Genomic DNA, 27,123 nt, shown 5'->3' with positions numbered 1-27,123 from the left:
CTAGCCACAGGAGGCCTGGCAGGTGGCCGCGTACACACTGCTGGTGGGACACTGGAGGGGCTTCATGCTGCTGTCCCTCTGGATGTGCAAGCGTTCCAGCCGCCAGCGCTCCCAGCTCTTCCGAAACTCCATCTGGACCTTCCACGGGGAAAGGAGGCAAAGGAAGGCCATCATGCAAACCAGCTGCCCACAGATTGGCCCCACGATTGCATTAGCAGGAAAGGAAAAACATCCACTGCATTAAACTACGAGAGACAAGTCGAGGCCTTCAGGCGCCTAAATTAATATCCCAATAAAACTGTTTATTGTTGTCTCCTCAAGAGCGAGATGGGTTTGATGATCTAATTGATCTCTTCCATCTCAAACTCTGACTCAGCTAAGTACCTTTTACAGTGCATCACGGTGCTACTTAACGGGAGAGAAAGATACAGGGAGACGGACAGGGGAGAGGGAAGAAAAGGAGAACTCTGACTTCAGAGCAACTCCTCTGAATGCAGCTTGGACCAGAAAAGGGCAACCCTCGCCAACCCCCTCCCCTCCCTGACCCTTTTAAACTCTGCAAGGGTTCTCATACCCGCCCAGGACCCACAGGGAGGGAGAAGGAGTAAGACTAGCAGCAGTGGTGAGGAGGGGGCTGTAGACAGGGCTTCTCAGCCCAGAATTGAACTAATTCCTTCCAGGAACGAGTTTCAACCTGTGGATTCTGGCCTGGTGGAGGGGGGGATGGATCTTGTGCAGCTAGCCTGGAGGGGCCTACAGTGTCTTCGGGGAGCCTTTCCTATAATTTTGCTTCTCTGCTGTGTCCCACCTTGGTCCCCGGGCCTTCCCTCACAGAAAATTCTAGGGCCTGGACTCTCCTCTCAGGCTCCTGCCACAACAGGGCCAGCTGCCAGCAGTGGTAGTAGGCAGCAGCATGCTGCCAATGTCCCATGTGCAAACATCCTTCTTCTCCTGCAGGGGCTGTCATCCATCTAGCTAAGCCCAGGAAGATGCCTGGCGTAGCTGCATGCCATCCCTTAAAAGAACTCTTCTGCACTGTGTGGAGCTGAGATGACCCAGAACCTGCCAGGATGGCCCTGATGCTAGGCAACGGCATAGAGTCCAGGCTGGGATGCAGGAGGGAGGCTGAGCAGATCCCACTATGACCACCTGGCTCTATGCCAGCTGGCTGCCCAGATGAGCCCGTGGGAAATGTGTGCTCACAGCCAGGGTGGGGACACCAAGGTCAATGGGTGGCTCCTCTGAGCAGTCTCTGCTGGACCCCAGACAGAAGCCTGGGGAAGCCCATCCAGAAGCTGATGATTCAGAGTCAGTTATTTTCCAGGAGCAGAGTGGGGGTGTGCCTATCCCTTACTCCTTAGAAAGCTGGTCCAGTCTTTCAAGGGTAGGCCAGAGAGGAGGTGATGGGGTGATTGGGCTTGGAAGAGTGGAATCAGGAGAGGAGCTTAAGCCAGAGCCCAGGGAAGACTGCAGAAGTGACAGGAAAACCATGCACCCTCACATACAGGCAGCACAGAGGCCAGTCTTGACCAACAGCCCTTAACTGGGGAGAGGGTGGAGAAGGATGGTAAACTGAGGCACCTGTGTTCGCCACTTCAGAGACCGGAGAGACTTCAGGAAAAACAGCAGCATCAGGATTTCTCCACATGCTGACATACATGTCCCCTCCCACCCCAGTCTCCCTCAGCACTTTTCTGGGACCTCTGTTCTGTATGCCCAGAATTTTCCATAGAAACTTTCAGTCGACTTTCACAGCACCCCTGACCGGCAGCTCCTGATATTATTCCCTGCTTAATGATGAGGAAGCATTTCTCATCCAGGTCTTGAACCTTACCTGGGCCGACTCGACCCCTGACTCCTACCATTGGCCTCCCCTCCTTCATGACTGGGTGATGCTGGTCTCTGGCAGTGTCTCCGCCCCAGCCAGCTGGGTGCCTGGACATACTCCTCACCCAGTTTCCCTGAGAGTCACACAGGGCCCAGCATGTACCAGGTACTCTAAGTGTGTTTTTGAATGAGCCAAATAGTGAGCAACTAAAAGAACATCTGACACTGGCTTCTGTTACTGACACCTTACGATGAATCCACAAAGTGCCTGGAATTCTGGGGACGATGAGCTCCTTCTCAGGCCACGTTCACCTGGCTGTGCCTCCCACAGCCTCTCAGGCTGGCCCCAGGTCAGGTCTGGGATTCAGATGAATTGGTATAGCTCACTCACCTCCTTTTCCACTTGGGGAGAGACAAAGGAGCTGCTCTGGGTCACACAGCTGGTGGTGGCAGGACCCACACCAGCACACAGCTCTCCAGAGCTGCATGAGCAGACAGGAGTCAGCCCAGGCCTTTCCTGTGGCCACTGCCCCTCCCCCTAGCACTGCTGCTGACCCTGCCAACCAGACAGGACCAGCATCCAGGCCATCGTCTCCAGGCTGGAGAACAGCTCTTGGAGACGGGGGCCTCACCCCAAGAGCTGCACATGTCTTTTGTGGCCCAGTGATGGTGATACATTTGGCCTTGTTATGGGGGGGGGATTGGGGTGGGTGGGGAGTGGTGGGGAGTCGGGACACAAGGTGTCCTAGGAGGTTTTACCGGAGCTGGGCAGTGCACTTAACTAGGTAGTTCCTGGTTCTGCCACTACCACCGTTCCTCTTAGCTATCTCTGCTGGACCAGAGACAGAAGCCTGGGGAAGCCCGAAAGGAGTGACTGGTCCAGTCAGGGTCAGTTATTTTCCAGGAGCAGAGTTGGGGGTGTGCCTATCCCTCACTCCTTACAAAGCTGAACCAGTCTTTCAAGGGTAGGCCAGAGAGGAGGTGATGGGGTGACTGAGATTGGAAGAGTGGAGAGAAGCTCAGGAGAGGAGCTTGAGCCAGAGTCCAAGGAAGACTGCAGGAGTAGTAGAGAAACCATGCACCCTCACATACAAGTGGTGGGGGGTACGGTGAGTGTGGTGCATGGCATTGGGGAAACTGGAAGAAGTGGGAAGTCGGGGCAGAGGATGGTGAGAAGGTGTGGTAGGGAGCCAACTTCTCCCCACCAGTCTGTCCCCTAGCCACACAGGGCAACCTGCCACCCAGAATTATCTCCTGTCTCCTTAAGCAGCAGTGTCTAGACCAGGTAGCTCACCATACCTTTGGCTGAGAACAATGCCAAAAGGTAACACCAATCTGCAGAGCTATTTATAAGAACTTGGATGTGGTGGGTGGGAACCAGGACCAGGGGGAGAAGAAGGCCCTCCTGTGTGTCCTTCCTTCCCTGGCCCACCTCAAGCTGGGCCTGGTGGACCCACTGAGACCTGCCCAAGGGAAGAGCCAGAGCCTACTACAGGTATCACTCACTGCCATGCGCTGCCTCCACACAGCCGCTCCGAGCCACTAGCTGGGAGCATCGCTTGGCCCACTAGTTCTACTTCCTTCTAGCTGTTCAACTGGGAGTTATTCACTTCACTTTGCTGCGTTTTAATTTTCTCAGCTGTAACATGGCAACAAATCTACTAATAGGATTTGGATTTAATGAAAACACATGAGTATCTTAAACACAGTCAGCACTGAGAAATGTCATTTCCCTCTCTTTTAAGAGATGGGAAGGTCTCATGCTCCAAACATTAGTGCCTCCATTTTTACATGAGGAACTGATGTTCAGCGTGGGCATGAAGCATGACCAAGGGACTGGGGAAGATTTCTTAAGAGCCCACACCTTTGCTGCGTCTTTCCTGCACCATCATGTTGTGTCTTTGAGCCATCACATGGCTCCCTGAGACATGGAGGTCCCCAACCATTGCACCCTGGTGTCCTCCTCGCCCACAGCAAAAGACAACTTTGTATTAAGGCTCTAAGCTGTCTGAGCTCCGGGATCTCAGAGTCAATGACACAAAAGTAACCCAGAGACAGCCAGGGATTTGAGGAGCCCTGACTCTGGGTCACTTGAGCCCAGCCCCACTGATGCCAACTCTTACCTGGGCATGAGTGGAGTTAACACCATCCTCACTTTCCCTAGCCTGGAGCTCAGGGGGTTGCCTACACTCTTCCTTGCTGGCTGCTTGCCCACATGTCCTGGCTGGCACTGACTCTGACTACACTTTGATGTCCCCTCTGGAAGGGTTTAGTAGGGGGACATGCTCTGGCATTTATGACACTTGGTTTGATGATCTGGGGCTGCTCCTGCTTGACTCTAGCACAAAGCTGGGTGTCAGAGCCCACGTGCAGGTACCCACAGACACACACAGCCTCCTCCTACCAGGAGCTGAGCAGCTCAGAGGGGGCATGCGTGTTGAATCACCTTGTAACATTCACCACCACCCCCATGTTCATCCAGAGCCCCCTTTCCAGGAGAGCCGAGTCTTTCCCAAACTCACATACCCTTAGGGTATGCCTGATTGTGTGTGTGTATGAGAGAGAGGCCACCACATCGAAAACAATACATGGACAAGGTACCTCTTCAACTCTAGCGCCTCAGTGGGGTGAGTGAAGGTTTCATCTGAAAAGACTGAGGGGGGGTCCCCTTTGCCTAACTCAGAGCAACCCACGGAAGGGCCCCCCAGGGCTCAAGGGCCCGCTTCGGGCCTTACCTCATTGTTGACAAAGCAGTACAAGATGGCCACCATCAGTCCCTAGAAACAGAGTCAGATGAGCAGAAAGGAAACAGCAGGAGGAGACCAGCTGTGGCAGGCCCACGTTAGCCCCAATATCCTCTCTCTTCAGATAGGGCAACCCAGGCAGAGCCAGAGGTGGGGGGGTCCTGGGTTCCCTCTTTCCTTTCATGAAGAACAAGGAGTTCTCATGTTCAGAAGCTCTTCAAGAACTCTCTCCTTGAGGGGGTCAGTCCCAAGCAGTACATCATCTCTGCTCATGGGGCCTCTCCCCATGCCAGCCCTCATCTGTTCACTCAGGAGTGTGTGTGTGTTCACTCAGCGCTGTGTGTGCGTGAGTTGCAAGTGCATATGTGTTTAAGTGTGGACATGCATGTAAATGCACGTTTGCGGCAATATCCTAACCTTGCAAAGGTCCTAGGGCCAATTTCTTATATTTCCACACCCTCACTGACACGCATGTTTCCTCCGTGCACTAAATACTAGTGAAGAGGATCAATTTTTAGCTTTAGAAACTATATGTGCTGGTAGATAAGATATCTTTTAGCATCTTAAAGCCTGTTTTCTCCTCTATACAGTGGAGATAATCCTGCATCCCCCTTGGGATTCTGAGGGTTGGATGCACAATGTATGTAAAGTACCTGGCAGGATGCCAGCCACCTGCCACCCAGGTAGAGGCCACCTGTGACAGCAGACTGGATGGCCAGGGCTCCACTGGGAAGGCTTCCCACTCACCATACTACCAGAGAGCCTAGCCTAGGTCTGGTGTGGGGAGGTGGTGGTGGGCCTCTAGTTCGGGCTCTGCTTTGGGCAAGAACCACCTCCCCGCCCACCTGCATGACACTGGTCCACCCCTGCCCCACCTCCACTCTGGGACTTCACAAGGGAGGCGCCAACTGGGAGGTCACCTGGAAGGAGGTGAAGGAGAGCTCTGTGAACAGCTTGATGAAGCGCAGCGTCCCCCGGGCATGCTCGTCCATCACGAAGGCAAAGATGACCTCGTGGGTCCCCAGCAGGGGGATGAGCGTCAGCGTGGACTTGGCCAGTCTGGGGGTGGTGGTGTGGTGTGGAGATGTTATTCCACACTGTTCCAACGACCCTTGTCACCCTTCTGTGCCCCCAGCTGCCACCAAGGTCTGGGTCACAGATACCCTCTTACCCTTAATCCCCTGGGATGGGTTATCTAGAGGGGAGGACATAGAGGCCCAGGTACCCCAAGGCATAGGGGCCTCCCAAGTATAAGGGTATGGATGGGCGTGACCTATGTGGGAGAAAATTACATAGGGTTCCAAGCTCAGCACCCCAGGATCTCTGTTCTGCAGGAAAGAAGGGCTGTGGGCCCCCCGCAAAGCCAGCTCAGTCACACCACCTGCATTTGATGTCTGTCTTGCACATGAGATTGGCTTTCAGTTTGGACACCACGATGCAAATGACCCGGACAAAGATGAGGAAGTTCACCTGCAGGGCAGAAAGAGGGTTGCTACGGACCCTCTCAAGATGCCCACTCTCCCCCAGGCCTTTCCTGGATACCCCCAGACCCACCATAACTCCCTCGTGCCCATGTTCCCCCACATATACCAACACTCACCCCAATAGCAAAGAGAATGGGCAGTCGAATAATAAGCCAGTAGTTCATGTTTGAGTTCCTGGTCCAGCAGCTGGGGAGAAGAGAGAGACTCACACAGGTACCTCACGGGGCACACAGACACCCCCACATCACAGCACAGCACAGGGGCACACAAATACAAATGGGCATACTAAGTGACACACCCACACCAAGCCACACAACGTGCCACCAGGAGCCAAACAGCAATCAAGAACCAGCCCAGACTCACACAAGAGCCCAACAGCACGCATGCGTTCACCAACACACACACACACACACGCAAATACTTGCTCCTAAATATGGGGCCACACACAGATACACACAACACACAGGCCTTCACAGACCCATGAACACATCAGAGCTGTACCCCAAACCAACACAAAATCCCGAAAACACGTCACCCATTTATCACAAAACCCTGAACGGGAGCTGCGAGCCCACACAGACCCAGCGTCACTGACGGTCACACACAACCCCAGGGACGGAGGGTATTAGGGAAGGACATCTGTGGCAGCAGCCCTCCCGCCCGCCTGTGGCTAAGCAGGTGTGTCTCTTCGCAGACTCCCTTTGCACAGAGCAGAGGCCGCTCCTTCCAAGGCTGCCGCCTGTGACTATGAGGGCCTCTTTCTGTTCCCTGTGTCTGTGCAAGCATCCCTGACTTCCCTTTCCTTTTTAAGAAAAACCTACCCTTTGAAATAAAAATAAGTAAATATATAAATACGTAAATGAAGCTCCTGGATCCTCAGTTTAACCCCCCACAGCTCTAGGGAATCCCAAGGGTTTGAAGGGGATTTCTGGTGTACCCCCCACCCCACCCTCCACCCCCCCCCAGCAGGACACTCACCCCTCATCCTCAAAGAGGTACTTGACAATGCCCCAGGGGATAACAAACAGCAGGGGAACACCTAGGAGGAGAGAGGGAGAGAGACAGAGGGGAGAGGAGCTGGCAGGCTTGAGTCACTCCCGAGCCTGCACTCAGGCCTCACCTTACCCAGGGCCTTTCTGCTGACCTGGCCCAAACCACACTTTCCAGCAGGGCTGGAGCTAGGCTGGCCTGGATGCCTGTGAGAATGGAGGCAGAAATCCCTCCCAACCTCCACATTGGGGCTGACTAGTCTTCACCAGTATGTCCCTCCCAGGGCCAGTCACATGGCCAGAGCTGGCCCTCAGCTTCCTGGCAGGGACTTGAGCTCACAGACACCCAAGGAGCAGAGGAGAGGGCCAGGGAGGGCTGGATGAGGCTGGAACAGGCCAAACCTCTGATGCCCTCCCCTCGCTCCTGTCTCAGGCCACATGCCAGATTCAGCTAACTTTTTTAGGCACCAGAAACCCTCTCTGACTGGCTAGGGTCTTCCCTGACCTGCGCACCTACAAATCGCTGAATGAATGTCTACAAGTCATTCCATTCTCCCCTAGAGATGACTGCCTCTCCGTCAGAGACCTGAGTCAGGTGCAGAATTAAATTGGACCCAGATTTCCTGATCATCAAAATGGCAAGAGAGTAACTTGTTTTAAGCAGCTAAGTAGTGGGGTCATTTGTTAGGCAGGAAGAGATCACTAATACAACTCGTTTCCAGTACCTGAGGGAAGATGGAGACTCATTCATTTTCACAGCCTCAGTGCTCCGCTCACCTGAGAGCTCAGTAAGTGTCTGTTGAATTCAAATTGGATTGTCCATCCTCACATGACAGATGGAGATGGATCAGGAGCTCTGGAGGATACAGGAGGGACTAGCAGCAGGGCTGAATCCCACACTCAGCACTGCCAAGGGCTTTCGGCACCAACTCTCTACCTGCTTGTCCTTATCTGCCTCTCTCAGAAACGTGATGGGCAGAGACGTGATGGGCAGAGACATGCATAGTAAGGTGCAGCCTAGGGGGGCAGACGTAAGTGGAGGTGGCTTTAGTGCACCCCCCCCCCCCCCAGGAGCACACATCCAGGGCAGAGCCACTTCTGGGCCTTTCTTATCGCTTGGAGATGCAGATGGGGATGCTCACAGTTGACCAACATCCTTGATCGGATACCTCTCTCCTTGGCCAATTATCTCTACACAGACCAGAATCTTCTGCATCCATGATGCTTTAGTGATCAATTTTCATGACACCGGACAAGTGAGGGATGGCCCCCCAAGACACAATATGGAGACGCCCATGTCAGAAATGCTCAGTAGAGGAGCAGGGTGAAGAAGAGGTGTGACTGACCCCTGGACTGACCAAAGCCCCCCGTGCCCCATGTCCCCCTACCCCATGCCCACACCTACATCCTTGCCATCACCACCGTGCTCAGGAGAAAGGCTGGAGGGGAGGCAACAGGAGATAAGGCCAAGGTGAAAGATGGACCGCAGAGAAGACCCGCAAGGTTATCTGCTAACCCAGGTCTCCCAGAGCCACAGCCCGAGACAAAAAAGGTCCCCGTGAAGGAGGGAGAGAAGCGCCCCAAGAAAGAAGGGCAAAGCAGATGCTCGCAAGGATGGACACAACCCTGCAGAAAAGGGAGATACCCAAGGCAGAGAAAAGCTGAAGGTGCTGGAGATGCCAAGTGAAGCATGTTCCTTTTTGAAAATCTACTTCCAGAGACTGTACAGTCTAAAATATTATTTTTCATGCCGTTTTATAAGAACGCAGAATTTTGTTTTACTTTTTTAAAGATGTGTCGTTAGCACACAGAACATTTCACTATTGTTTGTTAAGGCAGGGATATGCCAATAAAATGTGTCCAAAGCTGGATTGATGCAGGGAAGAGAACAACTTCCCTTCTGATCTTGAGACGTCCCTTGGGTTCCAGGAGGGATTCCTCGATGTTGACACACTTTAGCCACCGTGGCACCAATGCCTTGTGGTGTGGAAAAACTAGAACTCATTTTTTCTGTCCTTTTCTCCCTTTGCTTTTAGCACAGACTTGACTCCCTGAAGCCCAGAGACATCTGTTGAGAACTGATGACAAAAAACTCACTCTCAGGATGCCAGGCGATCTGGGCTTGTCACCACTACTATTGAGATGGTGTCCCTCAACAGAGCAGCGGTTCCTTCTTTAGATTGTGGGTCTCCCGATTGATACATCTGCCATTTTCATTTTATTTCCTGAAAGCCAGGGTTGTCTGGGAAAAGTTGTTAAACAGCAAGCTAAATGTGAAGTGTCAACCCTCACTTAACCTTTCCCTGTTAAGAGCATCCAATGGAGACGTCACTGGGGTTGAGCGAGTGGCTGTCTGATTTGGGCAGTCCATTGAAGAGAGGAGTGTGAAAGCTGCTGTCAGTGACTGCCTGCCCCACAACCTGTCTGAAAAGCCATGATGGTGCATATGGAAAGTATCTTCAGTCAAATTAGATACAGTTGGGCCTGGGGGGAAAAAAGTTCAGTAGGACAGAATGGATGCATGAATGGGCGAATGAAAGACGAAGGAGTCAATGCATCAACGAGAGAAGAAACGCTCTCCAGGCAGGAGCACGCCAATTCCCTGGGCCACGCACATCGAGGGGCCTCCTTCCTGGGCTTCCCCAGACACCAGCTGTCCTCCGTCTCTCAGCCCCACCCCGGGACTGGGCGACTCTCGCATTATCAGCCAGACGTGGTGAGCTTCATTCATCAGAACTCCTTCCCAGAGTTATTTTAAAAGCACAGGCACAGCTCTGCTGTCTACACACATTACACATTTCCTACTTGGCTTCATCTTTCTCCCATTTAGAAAATCAACAAGACAGGCTGAAGATAAAGCTCAAATTAAGACACACACAACTGGCTCAGAAAGTAAAATTCCCTCCTCCATCACCTACCTCCCTTATGTTAGGTCCCTGTGGTTTATTATGAAGCCGCTGGCAGCAAAGAGACACAGCAAAGGCTCGTGTGCATTCTGGGGACTTCCCCAACAGTGTTGGAGGTTCTAATTTTAATTCTTCTGTGTGTACATGAGGCCAGAAGTGGTCTGCCAGGCATCTTGACTTGCTCCAGGCCTCATAAGAGCTCTTAGATGTCTGTGAATGTCTTTCTGTTCTTCTTTGTCTTTCGGTTTCTCTCTGTATCGCCCCATCCCAATTCCTAAAGATGTTCTATCTGGAAATGGAGGGCCCCCATTTCTGTTCTTATGCCCTCTCACCTCTGAGGAGCTGTGGTGTGGGGCAGTAGGCAAAGACTGGCACCCCCTCTCCTAATTCCACGCAGAGACCTCCAGGCTCCAGGTATCCCTACCAACCCCCCACCAACCATTTCCGCTCCTCTGCACACATCACACTGTCCTTTGGTTGTTCCTGCCCTTGGATCGCCATGGTGACAGGCACTAACAGTGCTGATGCTGTTTCCCAGAATGGACAGTCACCGTCCCCCACCCTGAGGACAGCCTTCCCAGAGCTCCCCTTCATGGCTGGGCTCCACCCCCACCCCCACTTAGCTGCAGGGCTCTCCAGCTGCCTACAACCTGTTTGCCGGCCCTAATGGGATGAAGAGGGCTGGGAGGGGAAGAAAGCTGAGCAGGGAGGAGATGGGCCTCCGAAGAGGAGGGAGTCAGGGCGAGGGAGGGAGCTGTGTGCAGAGGCCAGGCCCACCTGCCCGCCTTCACAGCTTCAGTTCAGGGGACTAAAGAGACACTGCACAGGCCTGAGAAGTCTACATGGCAGAGTCCAGGAGTCAGGAGGCCTATCTGTAAGGCCCTTCCACTTTAAGATACCAGTAGCTCCCCCCCATCACCAGTTGCTATACATTGGCAGAGCTGAGGAGCACCAGCAAAAATGAGTGCAGTGCAATGGCAGGGGACAGAGGGGCTGCAAGGGCCTGAGAGTAAAGAACCAGGCCCTTCAGGCAACCTGAGGCGGCTTTCTGAGGAGGCAGGCTGGACCGGAAACAACCTTCCAGAGGTAGCGAACAGGAACCCGTATGGGAGGAAGGGATGACAAGGGAGGGGCGGAGCTGTCCCTGAGAGGACACTGAGGGGGGATGTCCCCTGGGGCTAGAGGGCAACAGTGGTCAGAGATGCCTGAGGCAGGCAAATGAAGAAATGAGAGTGGTGAATGAATAAATGGCAAGGTGGAGGGCAGGCTCCTCTGTGTGGAGTGAGGACACCCACCGTTTACGGGGGACGTGAGACCAGGGCCTGTTCTCTGGCTCCTTTCTAGGTGGCCCCACCAGAAGAAGCAGGGCAGGGGTGGGAGGGCTGTGTGTAGGGGGTGGGGGGTAGGGGGGGAACAGCCCTGCCCCATTTTACCCCTGTTCTTATCTTAATCCCACATGGCGAGAGGCAGAAGCACAATCAGAAATGTTCCAGCAAAAAAAAAGATACAATGGTTCTTGGCAAACTTTTTTGGCTAGAACATTTCCAGCTGGGCTCCAGGCATGTCCACAGTCCACCCTCTACTCAACTGGCTCCTGGCCAACCCACCTCTCTTTTCTCCTCTGTGCCCCGCTCTTCATCACCACGCGACAGAGCCAGAGTCTCCCAATCCCACCCAAGGCCCAGGATTTAACTTTTCCTCAGGACTTTGGCTACCCAGCACCAGAGGTGGGGCTCCAAGCCCGAGATTCTTAGGAGCGGGAGATTTGAAGTCACTGTCCTGACTGCCAGTGGTGTGTGTGGTGTATTGAGCCAGACAGTGGGAGCCTGTGCTTCCATTAAGGGATGAAGGCTTGCAAAGAGGGAGCTTTTGAACCCCTGCAGTGCCTTGACAGCTCTGTTGTTGGAATCTTGTGTCTAGGAGGGGGCTGGTCAGTGGGCCCTGCCTCCTGGCTCAGCTGTGGGCCCTGGCTCTTGGCTCAGTCCCTTGTTGGGCTCCCGAGTGCAACCTAAAGCAATGGTTTGAAGAGAGGTCTCCCACTGCCCCCAGCCCCCAGCCCATGCCACAGGTCAGGTGTGGGATGGAGGTGAGGTGAATGACGGTGGGCCTTACCCCAGCCTATGCTCAGATAGAGCCTGAAGATGCGCTGCTCGGAGAAGACTGAGAAGGCCAGCAGCGTGTACAGGTACACGCCCTCCACCAGGAGCCAGTAGTAATTGGCCGCTACGCAGTACTGCATGAGCAGGAACACCAGGCGGCAGCCCAGAGAATCCTGGGGGCAGAGGAAGGTCCCAGGGACCACAGCTCCGGTCCTGCCCCTCCGCCCCTCCTGCCCCGGCTGCTGTCCTGCCATGTGAAGGTGGGAGGAAGGTACAATCGCCTCTGACCAGGGCCAGAGCTGAGACCCTGACTTGCTCATTGGATCCTCACTAAACTGGCTAGAAAAACAAAACAAAACAAAACTATTACTTTCCTCAAGGAGGTTAAAAACTGAGGCTCAGAGAAGTTAAATGTCTGGCCCCGAACTACATAGCAAGTAACTGGCAGAACTGGGAATAAACCAGGAGCTTTCTCCAAGATGGCGCCTCTATGCAGAATGAGAACTCCCGAAGGGCAGGGCCAGTGTCTTCCTCCCAGGGAGAAGGGGGTGAGGCACCCGGGATGCACTGCCTCTCCCATCAGACGAGGGGTTCCCAGGCGTGGGCAGGTCTTGCCTTTCTTTGGGCGAGGCCCAGTGAGGAAGGGGAGGCTGACCTCTACCGACCACCTACCCGTCCCCAGGCCCTGCGGGACACTCACCTGGTAGGAGAGGAGCCCGTCCCACTGGTGCTGCTGGGCGGCCGTGCTGTACATCCACTTGAGGGCCGCGTCCTTGATGAAAACGGACAGAGCTCGGAGGATGAAGGATGCAAACAGGTTCAGGTGGATGTAGTTTCGCGCACAGTGCAGATGTCTAGGGGGAGAGCAGGACACTTCTTTTGTGAGATGGCCAAAGCTCTGCTTCACCGCCTGCAGCCCTCAGGCGAACACAGGCCCCAGGCATGCTCTGAGACTAATGGTGTCTTCCTTGCCCTGAGATGCTCTTCTTCCCCATAGCCTTGAAAGTCCTTCAAGTCCCCAGCTCAGGTCTTGCCTCCATGAAGCCTTCAGCTGTGAAGTCACTGCTCCCACCCCACCTCAGAATATCCTTCTCTCTATGCATCTTTTTGTATAAAGGCTTGTCTAACCTAAGTGCTATGCGTTTGAGGAACACCCTTCCCAAACAGGGCTTTGCTTTGCTTACCATAGGGTCCACAACTTACATGCCTCCAGGTTGTCTCATAGAGACACACCGGGGTTAAGCACCCAGTAGAGATTTATAAAGTATTGCATACAGTTTCAATATCCTTTCCTGTGAAAATGTGTAGCCAGGCCCTCCCTGGTGGTGCAACAGGTTAGGGCGCAGCACTGCAAGCTGATCGCAGCCACCTCAGTGTGAATTCCATCCTGGGCCCCAATAGGGTGGCAGACCTCTCCTGACCCGCCCCCTGCTCCTCTCAGCAGTGTACTTCGTCAGTCAGCCTGTTCTGCTCCCCGCTCTGTCTCTGGTGAATCCTCTCACCGCCCCTGCACCTCTGGCCTGTACCCCAGTTCTGTATGAATAAATAAATCTTTTTAAAAATGTAACCAAAAAATGTGTAGCCAACAACAACAACAACAACAAAAAACATAAGAGCCTTTGTAGCCTGGTAAAGACAATCTATCCAAATCAAGAGCAAACATTCTGTGAAACTTTGGACACATCCCCTTTCAAAGCAGGAACAGAATCAGGGTCATCTAGCTATTGGGAGTTGACATCTCTTAAAGTCTCTTCAACATTGTACTACAGAGCCTAGCCACTGTAAGACGCTAAAAGGAAACAGAATTGCCACCATTTAGAGATGAAGGACTATAAACTATCTTCACAGAAAATCCAAGAGAACCTCCATAAGATTTATTAGAACAAACAACAAAGTTCAGCAAGGTTGTTTATATGTATATTTCTCAGCAGCAGCAACAACTAAAAATTTTTTAAAATAATTCAGATTCTTTCACCATATTTTTAACTGGTTACCTAGAACTCAGCTAACAGAGTGGGGAAGTTTCTCTGTGAAGAACATAATGAAACCTGCTTCAAGTCATTGAAGGAGATTTAAATTAATGGATGATATGCCACATTTCTGGATAGAAATTTGCTATCATGAAAATGCAAATTCTCTCCACATCAATTGATAAATAGAATGTAGTTATAAAAATTCCAACAGTGACAGACTTTTTTAATGGAACTTTTAAAAACCTATGAACTGCTGAAGGCCAAAAACATGTCCAGATTTCCAAAAAGCCACAAAGTAGGAGCCATTGCTATAAATGAACCAAGAATTTTTTTTTTAATAATAGTTCATTTTTACATCATTTTGTGACTTTTTCATCTCAGTTGTAATCCCCTTGGGCTTCCCATCACCAAGTCGCCCGCGTGTCATCACCATTGTCCCGTGCATTACCCGCCCCCCCATTTTCGCTTCCATTCTTCACTCCACCCCCCATAAAATGTAGTTGAAGAACCAAGATTTTTAATGACTCTGAACTAGGTAAGGCACTGTACTGGCAAAGGGAGAAATACTAGACTTCCCAATGGAAGAGAACCAATGACAGAAACCAGCCCAGCAGCGGGACTCTTGCTGCAAGGCAGCATTAGCAGGACAACCCCAGGGGGAAGTTTGGGCCAGCAGCAAAGGGTACTGAGGCGACTCACCTTTTGTATATATGAAAACATGAAATTAAATCTGTTATTTTCACTGCAGACAAAAGTAAATTCCAGCTGGATCAAAGACCCTTAAGGAAAGAACCAACCTAAGACCCTAAGATAAGATTTTTTTCAGCAAGACCAGAAAGAAATTTGGCTTGGAGAAAAAATGGATAATTTTTTTTTTAAAGATTTATTTATTTATGCATGCAGAACTAGGGTATAGGCCAGAGGTGCAGGGGCGGTGAGAGGCCCCACCAGAGACAGAGTGGGGAGCAGAACAGGCAGATCGATGAAGTACACTGCTGAGGGGAGCAGCGGGCGGGGCAAGAGAGGTCTGCCACGCCATGTGGTCACCTCCGGGGGTGGGGAGGAGCAGGCGGGATTTGAACTCATGCGGAAGTGGCTTTAGCTTCTCAGTGTTGTGCTTTAACCCGCTGCGCCACCAGTGAGGGCCAAAAAAAATGGATAATTTTTTAATCAAGATTTTATTAATTGGAAACATTTATTGGTAAAATTTACATAATGAAATTAGTCTCTGATCTATTTCAGCCCATTAAGATTAAAAACATCTGTACATAAGTGGCACCATAAAGTGTGTGAAACTCTAAGTCATGGACTAAGAGAGGGTGTATCTTGGATTAGTGTCCAGATTTATCAATATAATGAATGCCGAAAATAAAAAGTAAAACCCAAATGAGTCAATAAAATTGTAACCAACTTGTATGAATAAGTGGAATATTCACACATAAGACATTAAAAAATGCTTCACGTGTCTAGGAATCAGAGATATGCAAATTCAAGTACAAGAAGATATTTCACACACTTCAGATAGCAGCAATTAAGACTAGAAATACGAAATATAGGTGAGGATGTGAAGCAAACTGAACTCTCCAAACTGGTAGACCACTCTGGAGAACCACTTAACACTAATTGATTTGCAAAAGCAGCAGCGCTGTTCAGAGGCAGCTGGCCAGGAGGTGTGTGTACTTGGGGAACAGACTGCTCTTAAGTAGCAAAGTTTACAGAGGAGAAAAAACTAAGAAACACTTCAAATGAATAGATATTGATAACAGATAAATCAGCAGTGATACATCATACAATGGAGAGTGCAAGGTCAGTTAAAACCACAAAGAACTAGCTGTATCCACGTGAATCTCATAAAAACATAACATTGGGCCAAACATAACATTGCAGAAGAATCTGTACAACATGCCACCATAATAGGAAAAGCTCACGCTCTGCGTATTGACAAAGACCTACACATGTGGTAAAAGCACATCAAGAATGCGGGGGTTAGAAGTGGTCAGGGGTTCCCTCTGGTGGGAAGGGTGCAGGAAGTTGTTACCCACGAAGCCCAGTCTTTAGTCTGTAGGCTGGATGGTGAATGCACAGGTGATGCCATCTCGGCTACTATATTTTTGGCTCTCGGGAGTATTTCCTAATGAAAGGGGAGGATGTTCAAGGGGCGTCCTGAAGTCCCTGCCCTTGATCCCTCCAGTCTTTGAACCCAGCTCCTCGGACCCACTTTGGCCAAGCAGGGGAGTGCAAATAAGTTGGTCAGACCTAAGGACAAATTTTTCTACTCGGGCTAAGTTTCAAAGAGAGCAGACCTCTGGGCCCCTGAGATCTTGCCTGATATCACGGAGACTCTAGTTACACTGAGAGGGTTTCTTATCATCTGCCATCTCCTGCTGAAGCTTTGAGATATGCATTAAGTGTGTGTACACATGGGTGGTGTGTGTGTGTGTGTTTCTCTTTTTTGCAGTATTGTATACAGATACTGGCATGGCAGAGATTAGACAAAGTTAACTGTTGTATCCTGTTTTCAACCTCAGCCTACGGCTTAGGCTCTTGGCCTCTTTTTTCCTGGTAAACCACTTTAGCAATTAATTTTTTTGTTTGTTTGTTTTTGCAAAAGTCAAATATTTTGCAGGAAAAAAATATGAATGTTCACCTTAATATCAAAATCCAAATAATTACATATTCTCTCCTGATTCGTTTCAAAATAGAGAGCTTAGTGCTTACACAAATATAATCAGGAAATACAATAGTTCCTTTAAAAATGAAGATGGCTTGGGCCCTCCCTGGTGGTGCAGGGGGTTAAAGCACAGCACAGAGAAGCTTACACCACTTCAGCATGAGTTCGATTCCTGCCTGCCCCGGAGGTGACCACATGGCGTGGCAGACCTCTCCTGACCCGCCCGCTGCTCCCCTCAGCAGTGTACTTCATAGATCTGCCTGTTCTGCTCCCCACTCTGTCTCTGGTGAAGCCTCTCACCCTCCACATCTCTGGCCTTGTACCCCAGTTCTGTATGAATAAATCTTTAAAAAAAAAATGAAGATGGCTTAAGAGAAGAACCTGAGGTACTGTTGTTTTGGTTCGGACCCCCTCCTCTTTTGGGGGACAGGATGGGAAGTGGGGATAAAGCAGCGCCCTTACCTGAAGCCCAGGAGGATGGCGGAGGCGATGACCAGCGCAGAGAAGGAGAGCGCGTAGCCCACAGTGTAGATGATGTGGAGGAACAGAAGCTGCTCCTCTGGGGAGTCCTGGGTGCACACGGGACACGCGCTGGACACAGAGCAACTGCGCCTCCTCGTCCGTGTCCCTTCCCCCCCACAAGGGCCCAGGTAGAGGCCCAGGTGAAGTCCCACCTGGGATCCCAGGATGAAGAGAGTAGCCTGTGGGGATGGTTCTTGGATTCCCAGGGCCCTTTCTGAGACAGAGAGGTGGGCACACACTGCCTGTACCTAGAAAGCCTGGCGTGCAAAGCCGCCAGAGCAGGGGTGGGCGAAAGGCCAGGCCAGCCAGCCACCAGGGTCCCTGCCCCTGAGAAGCTGCAACCCTGTTACCCACTTTGTATCTCAGAGCCCCCTGTCCCACTCACTCTCTCCCCTCGCTTGGACTCCTCACACTCTGACAGGTCCCTCCACGGCAGGCTGGAGTTGTCCTTGTGTAGCCACAGGCCTTCGGTGGTGCAGAACCGGTACACGTGACCCTGCAGCACTGGGCCAGAGAGGGGGAGCTGAGCCTTGGCCTATCCCACAGGGCCCCCACCCTCTGCCCTGGGGCCACCCTGGCTCCCTCAGAACTGACCCCTCAGAGCTAGTAATGTCTCTCTTTCGCCACCTCCCCCTGTTCCTCTCCCTCTTCACTCCATCTTCCATATGTTCTCTGAACCCAGGAACAGGAAAGGGGTGACTAAGGTGAAGGCCACCCAGCCCCTCCCTCGCCTTTCCTCTCGGCCTCCCCAGGTTGCAGTGTGATGAGTCCCCATCTTTGAGATGAACATTAGTCCATTTCCCTGTCCCTGTCTCCAGCCTTCAATCGCACTACAGACAAGCACCAGGAGTGACCCTAAAAGCCCCATTACCCCACTTCAACCTCTAGTTGTCAGGATGCAGTGCCCTTCCTCTAACATGTCTCAGGTAGAGAAGATTCTGGGAACTAAGAAAGATCTGTTTCCCCAGCTTTAGGAGGAAGGCTCTGAATGAAGGAGGATGGGAGGGTGGAGAAACCACCCAGGCCCTGGTGAGCAATGGCTGGTCAGCAGCGTCCTTGAGGAGAGAGGGCAGCAAGACCTGTGTCTGGGAAGCGTGTGTGTGGGATAGAGAACGAGGCCAGCCGAGGGCCGGCCTCACAAGGGCCCAGGCGGTCAGAGCCTGGAGGACAGGGTCTCTAGCTCACCTTCCACCTGCCCGCTGCTGGTGTGTACAGAAAGGCCTTTACTGCAGTGACCAGACCAGGGGCAGCCCTCTCCCCACAGTGTCAGTGCCAGAAGGGCCTGCCTTGGGGACCTTTGTCCTTCCTCAGCCTGTCCCAACCAGCCAGCTGCCCCACTCACTCTTTCCCGGTCTCCAGCCCCCTTTCATAAACAAACCCTGAAACAGGTCCCTCTTCAGAAGGCAGACCTTTCAGCAACATAGTGAGGAAATCATCTTGCAGTTTGACTATTTCTAGTAGAATCTGGTTTGTTATTTTTTTTTTAAGATTTATTTATTTATGCATGCAGAACTGGGGTGCAGGCCAGAGGTAAGGGCAGTGAGAAGATTCACTGGAGGCAGAGTGGGGAGCAGAACAGGCAGGTGTACTGAAAAACATTGCTGAGGGGAGCAGTGGGTGAGACAGGAGAGGTCTGAGGCCAGCAGCAGCGAGCCAGGAGGGGTCTGCTACACCATGTGGGAAACCTCCCCTGGCTAGGGATAGGGATTGAACTTGTTCTGCAGTGGCTGCGGTAGCTTCATAGTGCTGTAAAGTACTGTACCACCAGGGAGGGCCCTGGTTTTTGTTTTTAAGATTTATTTATTTTTACATGCAGAACTGGGGTACAGGGCAGAAGTGCAGGGGTGGTGAGAGGGTTCACCAGAGACAGAGTAGGGAACAGAACAGGCAGACTGATGAAGTACACTGCTGGGGGGAGCAGTGGTCTGCTGCCCCATATGTGTCAGCTCCCGGGGCGGGGATCAAACTCGTGCTGCAGTGGCTGTGGCTAGCTTCACAGCGCTGTGCTTTAACCTGTTGCACCATCAGGGAGGGCCCAGAATCTGCTTTTAAAAAGAGACTTCACTGCTGGGGGGAGCCGTGTGGTGTATATAGATATTGAGGAGTGAAGTTGTGAACCTGAAATCTAGGCAGCATTGCTAAGGAAAGTTACCGCATAGAGACAGAAAGGAAGGGACAGGGGAGGGGGTCGAGGGGTAGAGAAAGAGAGAAAAGAGACTCCCCAGGAGAGAAACAAAAGACAAAAATCCAAATGCAGGAATTCTGGGAATGGGAAGTCATGTCTTAATATCCCCATTTATGAACAAAATCGGGCAAGGACAAGAACAGAAAATGGGGAGCTTGTAGTCTGATTTTAGCAATGTGAAGGGCTCCTCTTAGGCCCCCAAATGCCTCTCTTATTAGCTGTGGGGATGCCTAGAATTCTTCATCAGAGGTGGAATCTCCTGCTAGATCCACCCAACCTTTGGTGGCTGCAAATCCCAGAGCAGGGAGTGTGGCTCACTCTGCAGGACCTCAAATGCATCTGTCTGCCCTGGCTGATGTTGTGCATGGGTGAGCACACTCCCCAGTAAGGCCCACAAACAGGCCAGCAGAGCACAGTGCACTCTGTCCTGCAAACAGCTGCAGCCCACTACTTAGCTTCAAGTAGAAGCTACCAGAAGACCCAGGCCCGGTACAAACATGTATCCCACCCTTTGTATAGGGCACATTTCCTGCATCGGGCACATTTCCTGGGCATATTTCCTGCATCAGGGCCATTTCCTGGGCACATTTCCTGTTTCTCCCTGCACCTACAGACCCTATATATACCCATGGGCAGCCCTAATAAACAGACTCCAGACTCCAGACCCCAGGCTCCTGCTTCAGTTTCTCGCATCTCCGAGTCTCCTACGTTCAGGCAACGGGCGATTGTAGAGGTCAGCGCTCCCCTTGGTGGGTTTGCAACAAGGGAGGAGTTAGGCTTGGCTCCCTAGGAGTGAACCTGAGCCAGCGCCCTCTCTCCCAGCTGTTTTGATGGAGGAAGGGGTGAGAACCGAGGGCGACAGAGAGGCCTGAGGACCAGAGAAGAAAGGCAGCCACGGGCACATCGCAGCAATGGGAACTGCAGGTTAATCCAGGACTCAGCCCCCAGCAGTGTGAGCCTAACGGTACCCACTTGCCACAGCTGGACTGAGCCTGGCTGGCCACAGCTGCTGGCTCCTCAGCCCCACCTGCCCTCTCTCCAGGCCGAGCAGAACACTCACAGGTACAGGTTTTGCACTCCTGCTCCAAGTCTGACACCACAAGCGCCTTACAAGGCAGGACACAGCTACTCTCCCTTTACAGATGAAGCAACAGACCCTCGGAGAGGCCCAGAGACTTGCCTCAGAATCATCTAGCCAGGCAGTAACAGTCAGGACTCAAACCCTCCACTCTTTGCCCTCCAACGCTTTATGTTTACAGTCAAACACACTAACCCCCAGCAAAGGCAAGGCATTGTGCCACTTTTCGCTGCTCTTCCTTTGGGCTTCTGCTTCAGTAGGTGCCCACAGCAGGGTGGATGCCCATGCAGCCTGCACTGTCGCAAGGCCTGCTGGGAAGGTGGGGAGGTGGTGCATGCACAGACGCGCACATTATGGGCAGAGTGTCAAGGAATGACCGCATCCCTGTGACGCTCAGGAGCTCATGCCAGTGCACTTGTCAATAATCCTTCGTTAGCAGTGAATATTAAAAGCCAGGGCTGGTTTCCGATCGGCCCGTGGTCCCCAGATGCCCATCTTGGCTAGAGGTAAGGTGAGTATGGGCACAGTCCTGCTTATCATCCCAGCTTTCTCTGGCCCGGGAGCTGCTGGTAAATCATAGCCAGAGACTTGGCTCTGGTCTTGTCAACACTGGGAGGCAACAGCCACATGCCAGGAGGTCCAGGAATATTTCATTAAGCCAGACCCTGGTGCTGCAAATAAAACCCCCAATTAAACACTTCCCCTCCCGGAAACTGCAGTGGCGTCTGTAATCAAGCTAACAGCCGCCCTTCCACATGGACGCAGGCACTCAGAGCTGTGGAGAGCGGCTCACGGGCCCATTAGCTCCTGCACTCTGGCAACCATGGCAGCCAGCTAGGCTACTGGCCCCATGGCACACGGAGAGTGGGTAGTCGATTTGGACGGGGTGGTCCAGGCTCTCTCCAGAGTGGTGGAATGAGGGCCAAAGTCAGAGCTGGAGCTGACGGCGTCAGTGTGGGGTGGGAGCCACATTGTGGCCTGGGAGAAGCAGCTCGGTTTCTGACTACACGGACTCAAGTTCAACCTGTGGTGGGCCCACAGGCAGATGTTTCTGGGGCCCATTTTCCTCACCTGTCAATTGGGAACCATACTGACTTCTCAGGTCTGTAGCTTCAGGGCCAGGAGCTAAAAGCATGGGAACTGCTTGGTGCTTACAGGCCCCCAAAACTTGGTCACAATGGAGGCCTGGCTGCTGCCTAATCTGTTTCTCAAAGGGGCGTTACTTCACCGGGACTGGGGCTCAGGAACTCCCCCTCAGCCAGAGCTCCTGCAGAGTCAAGAATGGGCTTCTGCCCGCCCTGGGCCTTTGGTGAGAGCTCCTGGGCACCATGTTACTCGGGAGGTGCCTGCCAGAGTTTCCAAGAATTGTGAGTTACGGACTATTTTAAAAGCCTTTTATGACTCTCGTATAATTAGAACTAAACTAACAAACAGGTAGGGATCAGGAGGGGTGCAGCTAATGAGACAGGAATGATTTGTAACAAGCAGATCAGCTGTTTGTATGTAAACGAGGCTGCTGAAGGGCCCTCAGGCTCTCTGAAGTCACTCCAGCTTTCAGAGTTACAGAGAAATCTTGTGGACACTTGACATCTCCTTCCTTAGCTCACTGCCCCCTCCCTTCTGGCCCCATCCTGGGCCCCAGATTCTGAATCAGGGGGCTCAGAATCCAAGGGTTTGGGGGGCTTCCCCAGGAGAGCTGAGGTCTGTGATGGGCCCATCTCCCCGACATCCACGGTCCTCTCCTTGGAAAGCCTCCTCTCCCCACAGTCATCTTCATAGGCGGAACCCTGCTGCTTCAATAATTGCTTTGCATTCCATTCTTTCTCTAGCTGCTCATTCTCTTGTCCTGCTGGACATCCTGAAAGGCTGACCTCTGAGGACTGCTTTGCTTGGGCCCGCTGCCTGCTACTTCTATGGGTTTGGTCAATGGGAGGTCAGTTGGCAGAAGGTAGGAGGGAGAGGCTGAGACGGGTCTCCCTTGCTCCCTTCTGGCCTGATTCAGAGGTTCTGGCATCCCTCTGGGGCTCTAGCCCTGCTCGGTCACCATGACCTCCAGCTACTATGTGGGCCTTGTACTATTCCATTAGGGTTTAAGGACACTAAAGCTGGGATGTCTTCTAGTCTTTGCTGCTTTAGCTATCAACCGCCCTCCTAACTCTGCCCAGTCCTTATAAGAGGCCCTCCACTAACTTTTCTTCAAATTCCTGGGTGAGTGTGTTTTCTGCAGCGACTGCCTGAGACACCCCCTCTTATCCCTGCTTTCTCCCCACCTCCAAGTGACGTGACTACTTCCTTGATAAGCCCAAGAAAACTCCAGAGCTTCCCCCTTTCTGGTGGGGGTCAGGGAAGCCCCAGGTGCCAGCTCGTGCCAGGGGGACCCACCGGATCAGAGACCGCGATTATGCTGGTGGGTGTCCCTGTGAGAGGCCTTACTGAGGCAGTCAGTGATCCAAGTGTCAAAAAAAGGGAGTGAATTAGCCCGGCGAGTCAGGGGAGGGGGCGGAGGCTGGCAGGGGGCCTGTGCAGTGACTGTTATCTTCGTGGAGAAAGCAATAAAACTGTGTTCGCTCATAAACGGGCACCACCAGGACCTATTTCCTGCTCAAATAAAATTAAAGGTGATGGATGGAGCCTCCAGTGGCAGGCAGAGCTGGGGGCGGCTTAGTGCTGAATGATGGGCCCTGTCCTGTGTCTGGCTCCCTGGGGTCTAGAGGCACAGGCCAGGCTGGCCCTGCAGCTGGCCTTGGGAACAGGAAAAGCATGGGTATTGTGAGAGGTGGGGAGCTGTGCAGGGTGGGTGAAAAAAAATGAATAGCTAACATATTTTGAGATCATGCAAACCTCCCAATACCCACATCACCTCACTGGATCCCATCTCTCAGGTCAGCAAACTGAGGCACAGAGATGCCGGAAACTTGCTCGAGCCCACAGTGCCATTCAGAACCAAACAGAATCACCAGGTTGGGCAGTTCAAATTTTTGGACAGGGAGAGGGCAGGCAGTTCATTGCTTGACCTTGAGGTGTGCCCAGCCAGCAGAGGCCCACTGTACTCAGAAGTCATGCACAGGAACACACGCGCACACATGTGCACATACATGAACACACGTGCACACACATACTGAAGGAAGCTTGGTGCAGCAATTAAACAACCGACTCTGCCACTCTCCAGCTGTGTGAGCTTGGGAAAAATCACGTAACATCTCTGTGCTTCAGTCTCCTCCTCTGTAAAAGGGGAAGATAATCACAGTGTTTTCTTCAGAAGATTATTGTGAGGATTCAATGAGTATATGGGCATAAATTGCTTACAACCGGCTATGAAGTGCTGTGTGAGGGGCCACTGGGATACTCACTCCTACCCAGACTCCTGCTTCTTTCCAGGCCCTGCCCTGCCCTGCAGCATTCAGAGTGTGATGGGTGAGGTGGGGTGAGTGGGGGAGGGGAGAGAGCCTCCTTCTCTCCTGTCTGGGCTTTCTTGTCACTTCATTTCTCTGTTCTGAGGTGAAGCTCATGCCAGCCCCTGCCAGGTGCCTCGATGTTCCCCTCAGGGGCCACCACCTCCAGGAAGACCTCTGGTTTCTCACTGTATGACCTCGCTCTCACGCTTGTGTCTGGGCCCCTTTCTGCTTGGTCTCACGCCCTTCAAGCACAGTGGTTAAGAGCACAGGCTGGGTTCACAGGCTGTCTGCCATTTACCATCTGGGGCCAGCAACTTAAACTTTCCTCTTCTGTACACACAGCAGAGCCAAGGCGTAGCGGTAAAGATGAAATGGACACCCTGTGGTAAGGCAGGACTAGGGACATACTCCCTACCACCACCATTTGCCCACACAAGCCTCATGGCCCGGTGGCACCTGATAACCACCCCCAGCGCCTGTTCCCCCTCTCCTGGAAGGCAGGCAGACCACTCCTGAGGAGGCACAGAGTAGGTACTCGATAAGTAACAGTTACTATTATACGTGTGTCTTTTCTCCCCTCATCGAAACCATGAGCAACTGGGGGCAAGGGTGCTGGCCACCTACCAGTCTTCCCGTTGCCGGGGAAGGTGACTGAGAGGGCATAAATACCTCAGTCACAGTTCCCATGCAGGTCTGTACCCCAGTAACCCTCTCACTCCACAGATACATGGTGCAGGCTGGAGTGAGGTGGAAGAGCCTGAAGTCCAACCCCCACCACCCTGACCCATGAATCCCGGAGGAGTCAGGAGTTGGCTGGGTGCCACTACCAGGTAGGTGGTGCCTATAAACATGCATCATTCATACACAGGCACACACATCAGCGCAGTGGTAGCTCTGGGAAACACCCCACTCCTAGCCTCCTTTTTAACGGTAGATGGAGGGATCCCCTTTCTCTCAAGTCAGACCCTATACTCCCTGCCACCACCATTTGCCAACACAAGCCTCATGTGTGGGCGGCACCTGATAACCACCCCCAGCGCCTGTTCCCCCTCTCCTGAAAGACAGGCAGACCACTCCTGAGGAGGCATAAGACCTCTGGGGTGGGAGACCAGGTCACAGATGAAAGAAAGTACTAACCCCTCAGAGCTTCCCCCACGCCCCTTCCCCACTAGGGCCTCTGTTTTTTTGGGGGGGGGAGAGGGAGGGGATTTTAAAAAATATATTCATTACAGCATCCTTCATTTTTGTACAATGTATGGTTTTCCCGTGAAATTCCCATCACCCATGCCCCCATGCACCATCACTGTAGTGCATGGTGCATATCCCTTGCATCTTCCCACCCCTGCCCTCTTCCTCTGCCTCCTTCTCCCCTACAGAATGCCTCTGACCTATGGTTGCCTGATGATTTTGATGTTTACTTTATTATACTTACTTTTTTTCTTATTCCTTTTTCGCTTTTTCTGTACTCCTATACACTAGGGTCACCTATACATGCCTAGACATTCGGCCTTCTATACACTCCTGGACACCAGGGCCTCTACACTCCTGGACACCATGGTCTCCTATACCCTCCTGGACACTAGGGCCTCCTCTACACTCCTGGACACCAGGGCCTCCTCTACCCTCCTGGACACTAGGGCCTCCTATACTCTTCTAGACACTAGGGCCTCCAATAACCTCCTGGACATTAGGGCCTCCTCTACACTTCTGGACACCAGGGCCTCTTGGATGTGGGAGGAGGGTGTTTTGCAAGGAGGAACTCACCACTGCTGGCCCAGGGCAGGTACCAGGGGCAGCTGACGTTCACGAAGGAACCAGGCAGCCCATCTGGCCAGCAGGCATAGTCATCAAAGGTCCGGTTACAGAATAGACCTGTGAGAGGGGAAAATAACCTGAGTCCCAGCCTGCCTGGGGACTTCCCCTCCCTGCTCTCTCCATCAAGAAGGCTGGCAGGGGGAGCCTGCTAACCAGGGCGAGCTCTCATGTGATGCCAGCACTGTTCCCACCCAGCAGGTGCCAAGCAAGGGGACGAGGCCACTTGTCAGTACTGTGACTGTGGGCAAGTCACTTCATGCCTGTGCTTCCTCGTCTGTAAAATGGAGGTAACCTTGGGCCCAGAGGACCTGTTGGGGATAAACAGTATATGTTCTGTAGATAATCTGAGCACAGTGAAGTCTCAGTAAACTCCCCCAAAGGCCTATTCTTAAATTACACATGACAGATGATGGGGAAGGAGCGCTGATAGAACTTTCCTAAGGTCACCATGTTGTGATTTCAGAGTGGAGCCTATCTGACTCCAAACCACCCCGCAATCTCCCCCAAAACATTTATTCCTATAAATATGTTGCCTGTAATCCCTGCACAGGTGGGAAGAACTGAGCGGGACATAACGTGGAAGGCCGGGTCCCTGCTCCAGAGGGGGATTCAGTCAGCAACGGAAGGCTGGCTGCAGAGTCAAGAAGTAAGAGCCAAAGACCACAGATTCCTTGCAGGGTAGATCCCCTGGAGGAACTGGGACTTGCACCGCACCCTGAAGACTCTGAGAATTTTCCATAGTGTAGAAAGGGTAGGAAGGAGCTGAGTGAGGGAACAGATTGGCCATGGCAACGGAGGCTTGGGGCAAATGTGCTGTCTTAGAGGGATTTCCCCAACCAGGACTTGGGGGCCTTCAAGTCCCGGGAGTTGTTCCAGGGAGCACTGAGGGTGAGGGCCCCATCTGAACTCACCTGTGGCTGGGGGCGGCTCCTCATCCAGGAAGTCCTGGCACTGGCGCCGGTATTCTCGCCATTTCTGCACAGTCTCCGAGAGGGACACAGAGGCACCCTGGGGGAGGGGGAGGAGCAGGGGGCTCCATGGGTCTAGTCAACTTCTTGTCTACCCTCCACTGTCCACTCATTCATACCCAGCCATAGCTTTTTGATCTCCAGGGGGGCCTCAGAGCCTTAAACTCCACCAAGTACTGGCCAGTTCTGAAAGGACAGAGACCAAGACACCCCACAGAGGGGCTCCAGTGGGCCTTCTTTCCCCTTGCCCTCTCCTGAGGCTCAGGGCACAGACGGGCACAGCACGGTTGTCTACTAACTGCTCAACAAAGGTCTCCTGGATTGATGTTGCTGGGGTTGAGAGAGGAAAGGGAGGGAATGTTGTGTCTCATTCATGGTCTCCTCTGTCCTCCCTGGGGAGGTGGAGAACATTCTTGAGGCCCAGGGCTTCCTTATTGTCATGGCTCCTTTCCAGAGCCCACTCAGCC

At 52.5% G+C, this 27,123-nt stretch overlaps 1 protein-coding gene across 1 annotated transcript; it reads right to left on the bottom strand.

The window, feature by feature from the left end:
* GLP1R (glucagon-like peptide 1 receptor) lies at positions 1-26,783 on the bottom strand. The gene is made up of 13 exons (XM_004673997.1): positions 26,776-26,783; positions 26,600-26,721; positions 25,638-25,745; positions 17,601-17,719; positions 17,156-17,262; positions 12,750-12,903; positions 12,063-12,222; positions 7,034-7,094; positions 6,172-6,241; positions 5,953-6,041; positions 5,492-5,630; positions 4,563-4,604; positions 1-138 (listed from the first exon to the last, which is right to left on the bottom strand). The coding sequence occupies exons 1-13, from the start codon at positions 26,781-26,783 to the stop codon at positions 1-3; spliced, it is 1,317 nt and encodes a 438-aa protein (XP_004674054.1).
* Between the last annotated feature and the right edge of the window lie 340 nt (positions 26,784-27,123).

Source organism: Condylura cristata, unplaced genomic scaffold (genome assembly GCF_000260355.1).
Source record: "Condylura cristata isolate star-nosed mole 26May11 unplaced genomic scaffold, ConCri1.0 scaffold00001, whole genome shotgun sequence".
Classification (NCBI taxonomy): domain Eukaryota; kingdom Metazoa; phylum Chordata; class Mammalia; order Eulipotyphla; family Talpidae; genus Condylura; species Condylura cristata.
This window is presented reverse-complemented; position numbering and strand designations above follow the sequence as displayed.

Bases quoted from the DNA above. Each gene is read 5' to 3' on its own strand.
- GLP1R (XM_004673997.1), bottom strand. The intron at 12,904-17,155 runs GTAAGGGCGCTG...CTCTCCCCCTAG, and splicing joins GCCATCCTCCTGGGCTTCAG to ACATCTGCACTGTGCGCGAA. The intron at 5,631-5,952 runs GTGGTGTGACTG...CACCACCCCCAG, and splicing joins AAGACAGACATCAAATGCAG to ACTGGCCAAGTCCACGCTGA.